We start from the raw sequence: 6,000 nt of genomic DNA, 5'->3' as shown, positions 1-6,000 counted from the left end.
AAAAGCATCCGGGGACCAAATTCTTTAGAATGGATAGAGGGGGGCACTTTGATGATGACCCCGGACGTGGATGGTTGCCCGCAGCCGCGCTCGCGGCATCAGAGATCGAGATGCTAGAGTCGTAGTTTATGGTGTTGCGGCAGCCGCCTCCCCCGGTACCGACTCCGCCCCCTCCCTCCTCCAGATCCGAGGGAGCGGGCGGCCCCCCTCCCCTCCCTATCCAAAGGGGGCGGCGCCCCTCCCCTTCCTCTCCTCCGGCGGATGGCGCCCCTCCCCTCCCTCTCCTCCGGCCCTTCCCCGCCCGGCTGGCGGTGGTGGTGATGCTGGCGGCCAGTGGCTGGGTGTGGATGGTGGCGGCGGCGGCCGTAGGCGGTGAAGGCGGTGGTGGCTGGCGGCGGCGGCCGGTGGCGGTGGTGGCTGGCGGCGGCGGCCGGAGGCGGTGCTGGCGGTGGTGGCTGGCGGCGGCGGCCGGCGGTCGGAACAGGTTTTTTTTTTTTTTTTTCAACAATTGTATGCCAAGTGTTTTCTGGCCACTCGGCAAAGTCTTTGCCGAGTGCGCGACAGAAAACCCTCGGCAAAACCTTGTTTGCCGTCACAGATTTTGCCGTGTGCCGTTTGCCGAGTGTTACACTCGGCAAACGGCTCGTCGAGTGTATTTCGCCCTTCGCCGAGTGCCCCTGGCACTCGGCGAATTTCTTGTTTCCCGTAGTGGAAGCTTACACTAGCTATATGACCTAGAGAACGTGTCTGGTGCACAGCCACCTTAGCTATCTAGAGTTGAACTACAGCAGTGTTGGTGGTGGTAAGGCCAAGCAGCAGCGACAACTTAGTATACATTGTGAAACAGAGTGCTGTCAATACAGCCAGTTCGCTCCTTTGCTGAATATATGGCAGTAGAAGAGATGCTGGTTATTAGGGATGAACGAGCTAGCTGCTGATAGTGGTAGTGGCCTTGTTCGTGGCCTCTCCATAGCACCAACCGGTCTTATCAGTTCCAGATTGGGGCATTTTCAAGAAACAAAAGACACTTAGAACATTGGCCATAATGTCCAACATAAAACTTATGCCCGGTGTGATCTATTGACAAGTTTCTCTAGAAACAATTTGCATGGAGTTGGGAGTATAGAAACAATTTGCATTCTTTCTCTGTTCCCAAAGTTGATTTCAAATTACCAACTGTTGCTTGTACTACGATTAGTTACAGCTGCAGTTTGCAAGAGCTGGCGCCTTTAGCTCTCTCAGCATAGGAAGCTTTGACTATATGGCCTAGAGAACGTGTCTTCTAGTTCTAGCTGGATGGCTAGGAGAGCCACCTTAGCTATCTAGAGTTGAACTACAGCAGCGACAACTTAGTGTGATCGAGGAGGAGGTCTTGGAAAACCTCTGACCTCCAACCTGCTGCCTAGAGAATCTTACTGTCGGAGGGGGATATGCTGGTCGGAAGCAGCCAAACTTGTCGGTGGACTCCAACATGCTGCCTAGGGAATCGCTGACATGGCACAAGAAGAGGTGTCCATGCTCCTAGGAGTCTCCGGCGAGATCGAGAAGCTGGAGGAAAACATGGAAGGCATCAATAAAGCTTTCCTCGCCGATGCAGAGAGGAGGCGCGTCACTGACCAGAGTGTGCAGAGATGGGTGAGGAAGCTCAAGGACGCCATGTACGACGCCACCGACATCATAGACGAGTACCAACTCGAGGCTGACAAGCGGAGGGGGTCTACAGAAGACGGCAGCAGTGTGAAGAAGAAGAAGGTGTCAGCGGGTTGCTTCCAGCCGTTGCTATTCTGCCTCGGGAATCCCGTGTTCGCCCACAAGATAGGCAGCCGGATCAAGGAGCTGAACCAGCGGCTGGATGGCATCCACAAGCTAGGAAGCAGGCAGGTTCAAGTTCAGTATCAACCTCGGTTCCAACCCGGAGGCGAGGATGCTAACTGATGCTGAAAGGTCTATACAGAAGATGACTTCTGAGTTTGATGAGTCGGACATTGTTGGAAAAAATGCCCACAACTTAGTTTGATGAGGCTATGATGAGTTAGAAAATATAACTACGATTTAAGATCCATCTTCAAGTATATTACTAAGGCCGCTCTTGACCGTGAGCACGGCTGATCGATCAGTTTTACACTCTGCAGAGGTTGTACATCTTTACCCACAAGTCGTGTAAAAGTTCAGAAGAACTTTGAACCCAACCATACTGTGCTGATCAGGCACTCATCACACTTCCGAGGTGTGACTGCATAGGGACGCTACGAGGTCTTTACAAAGATTCATTAGTCAGTGATAACCCACCGAGGTTTGGGTGCTCGCGTGCTAAGGCAACGACTCAGCCCCGCCATACAAGAAGGTCACCCCCGACTAATGTCTCTAATTATTCAGCCAAGACCAGAGCCATAATAGTTCTTATGGTTGCACTGTTTTCCTGGGTGGTTCTCCATGTTCCAATTAACACAATGGTCTTGTATTAAAGGAAGGTATAGCATAAATAAAATAAGTTCATCATATTATTCATTAGAACCACCGTAACCCAAGTATAGCAGCTAAGCATAGCTACCCAACAGAAAGGCAAACCCAAGTTAACAAGGAATGATCACACAGACTAGGCAAACCTTAATAGAATCCATCAAATTAAATGCAGGCATATGCAATGATGATTAAATAAAGTTATGGGGACAAAAGCATAAGAACACACTTGCCTTTCTATAAGTAGTGTTGCTGCTCAGAATGTCTTCGATTTCTTGCTCTCGAATGTCCTCGAAGCACGTTCATTCTACTCGCATCAATCATACAAGACGAACATCCAAGGCACACACATACATGCAAACAAAAGAACTAAATTAAAACAATATACCAATCATCATAAACAGTACTGAAAAGTGGTACAAAACTAATCTACTTGTTAAGATGAATGCGGAAGCGGAAGCGAAAGAATCACTACGAAGGAGGCAGGAGGTAAACAAGGTTGCAAGGACTTAGTTGCAATTAACCTAAACGACAGGGGCTAGCAAGGAAGATTACCGATACACAGAGAACAGAGCCCGCGAAAAGCTGAAACCTTGGGGTTAGATCTGGAAAAGGGTCATGAACTAGATTAGATTGAAAAGGTCTAAACAATTCAGGGGGTTTTCTGTGAAAGAACCAAGACACAAAGAAGGTGCTGATAAATAACGGAATACTCAGGGGCGAATCTGCAAAGTACCAGAACTTCTTTCTTCTTCCTTCCTGTTGAATCGGCCCGCTACAGTCCGGCCTTCCTGCCGGCGGCTGCCGGCCGGGTGGCGGCGCTAGGCGGCCGCGACCAGGATGACGGCGAGCGGTGGCCGACGACGGCCAACTCGGCTCTACGCGGCGGCGGCGAAGCTGGGACGACGAACCGTGGCGGGTCAGCGGCGGTTCGCCGGACTTCACCGGAATCGCGCGTCGGGGCGCGGATTTGAGCGGGGATTCGGCCAGGGTGAAGCGGAGGAGACGACGAACTCGACTAGCAAGTTCCTGCAGCGAAGGATGCGGTACGATGCGCGGCCGCGGACGGCGGTTCCGGCGAACTCGTTCGGGCGGAGTTGAACGCGAAGCTGAACGGGGAAACTCGAGGCGGCGGAAGACGGCTGCGACGGAGACCAATGCGGCACGACGGCGCAAGGAAACATCGGCGGTGCGCTGCTGTAGATGCGGAGAAGGGATTTTGCGAGTGGACCCCAAGACAGAGGAGGAGCCAGGCGCGAGACCAACTCGGACTCGAGTCCGAGCGGAGATGCGGGCGCTGGAGGAACGCGTGCAGAAACGAGCGGAAGAGAAGACGCGGTGAGGATGATGATTGCGGGCCCCAGCCGCCAGAGGGAGAAACGGCCGTGCGAAAGAGAGGAGCAGTTGGGCCGAAACGATTGCTGGGCGCTGCACTGCTGCTTGCTAGCTGGGCCACTGCGGGGGAACAAAAGAACCGAGATGGGCCGTTGCGGAGAAGAGGGGGCTGGGCCACTGCTGGGCCGCTGCGGGGAAATAAAGAGGAACCGGAGCTGAGCTGCCAGGAAGTTGCGACAGGCTAAAAGAAAGAGCTGGCGCAATGAAAACGAACACAGACCGAAGCCCAGAAGCTGCGGCTGCCAGGAAGTTGCGATGGGCTGAAAAATAAAAGAGAAACTGACGAAGGAACTGAACTGAACGTTCTGAAACTGAACACAGCACTGATTGAAAATGAAGAAAACCTAAACAAGCAACTGAACTAACAGAGAGGAAAAAAAAAGAGCGAGCAACCGAAAGCCAAAGCACAAACTTGAAATCAAGCAATCAAGATGAAAAGTTTGCAGCAACATGGACGCACAGATACAGAACAATATTATTTAATTTAGAAAAACAAGCAATTATTTTCCTACACTAAATTTCCTGTAAAGAAAAATAAATGTCGGAGAAAATTTTAAAATTATGAGAAAATCATTGTTTAATTATTCATTTTATTCACATCCTGAAATTCGAAAATTTCAGGGTGTGACAGAGCCTGAGGATCGGAGAGAGCAAATCAACTTCTTGGGTGCCCACAAGATTTAGCTAGAAAAAGTCCTGCCATATTTTTCCCTGCTGCTTTTGAGTTCAATGCTGTTCTGGATTTATTTGATGCACGGGATGGGATGCAAAAGCTTGTTGATATCCTATATGGAGGTGTCCATGTATTACATCTACAAGAAGATTGCCTTCTTGTAGATGTAATACATGCACACCTCCTTGGGTCTGGTTTCACTGCCACTGCTGCCATGCTGCAGAAGGAAGCTGGCCTTGCGCCATTTCCACTGACAGCAGCAGTGCTTCCTGCCCACCATGTTTCTGCCCTAGCAGCGTCATCTGTTCAGCATCAACAGTGGCCCTCCGGACGTGTCCATGGTTTTCTCTCAGATAAAACAAATATATCCACAGATCAGTCTCTGCCCAGAGATCTTATTCTGTCGTCCTGCCTTCATAAGAAAAAGGCACTGACCTTCAATTCTCATCTAGTTTCTCTCAGAGAACTCTATCTCGCCGCATCCCGTTTCTGCTAATCATGGCTGAAAAGGCCATGATTAGCAGCAGGAGCCACCTTAGCTATCTAGAGTTGAACTACAGCAGTGTTGGTCATGGATCATGGCCCTTATCCCAGCAAGAGCCACCATCGAGGATGCGTCGGCCATCAAGCGTATTGGGTCCGAGTTCCAGGTGCCATCTGGATATACTGCTGCTGTATTCACACCGTCGTTTCCTAAACTAGTAGAGACGAACTGTTTGGGCTGTTTGGGCTGAGGTGTAATTTTGGCAGATGTGACGAACCATGCACTGTTTCCTGAAAATATATGTTCGATGGCTCAATATATAATGAAGGAAATTTCTTCCTTGATCATCAACCATTTCGCAGTAGTCGGGGCATTTCTCTACGAGCTTGTCCATAATTCTTGACCATAGCAGCAGCACGTATCGGAAATAAGCCACGGTGGTCTGGTGTCTACAAGAGCAAGAAACAGCAACACATTTGTGTCACATTCGGGTGTGACATCAGTAAACAGCAACACATTTGGTGTCTACAACACATTTCTTCAAACAAGGAAGAAACGAACGAAATAGAATGGATATGTGACGACGAAGCTGAGTACTACTGCCCTGCTTCAGCAGGGGTGTAGGGCCTCTGGTTTCTTTTATTTATTCAGTGTTATCCCTTCCGTTCCGAATTGTACTTCATGTGACCTTTCTAGGATCATAAATATTATTATACATCTATACATACATATAGTGTATATCTACTATCTATGAACTTAGAAGAGCCAAAATGATCTACAATTTAAAACGACGGGATTAATTCTTAAATGACATCTATGGGGAAAAAAATCAGGCAAGCTAGCAGTGCCATGCGCCAAGGCACTATTCGTAGGATAAAACATGCAAAATGGTTGTGCAGAAGGCAAGTCTCCCGTGGCCATTTTCAGGCTGGAAATGTAAAATTAAAAAAAAGGCAAGGAAAATGTGAAATCCTCAAATTACCTACAA

At 49.4% G+C, this 6,000-nt stretch overlaps 1 protein-coding gene and 1 long non-coding RNA gene across 2 annotated transcripts; one reads left to right on the top strand and one right to left on the bottom strand.

Annotated features, from left to right (window-relative positions):
* The first annotated feature begins 1,494 nt into the window (after window positions 1–1,494).
* Window positions 1,495–1,935, top strand: LOC105915016 (putative disease resistance protein At1g50180). Its single transcript, XM_012848307.1, has one exon. The coding sequence runs from the start codon at window positions 1,495–1,497 to the stop codon at window positions 1,933–1,935; it is 441 nt and encodes a 146-aa protein (XP_012703761.1).
* A 759-nt stretch (window positions 1,936–2,694) lies between these two features.
* LOC105915034 lies at window positions 2,695–3,749 on the bottom strand. Its single transcript, XR_001164725.2, has 3 exons — window positions 3,197–3,749; window positions 3,016–3,065; window positions 2,695–2,767 (listed from the first exon to the last, which is right to left on the bottom strand). It is a non-coding gene; the product is annotated as an uncharacterized LOC105915034 (long non-coding RNA).
* Window positions 3,750–6,000: the final 2,251 nt, after the last annotated feature.

Source organism: Setaria italica, chromosome VIII (genome assembly GCF_000263155.2).
Source record: "Setaria italica strain Yugu1 chromosome VIII, Setaria_italica_v2.0, whole genome shotgun sequence".
NCBI lineage: Eukaryota > Viridiplantae > Streptophyta > Magnoliopsida > Poales > Poaceae > Setaria > Setaria italica.
The sequence above is the reverse complement of the archived record's forward strand: the minus strand, read 5'-3'. Positions and strand labels throughout refer to the sequence as shown.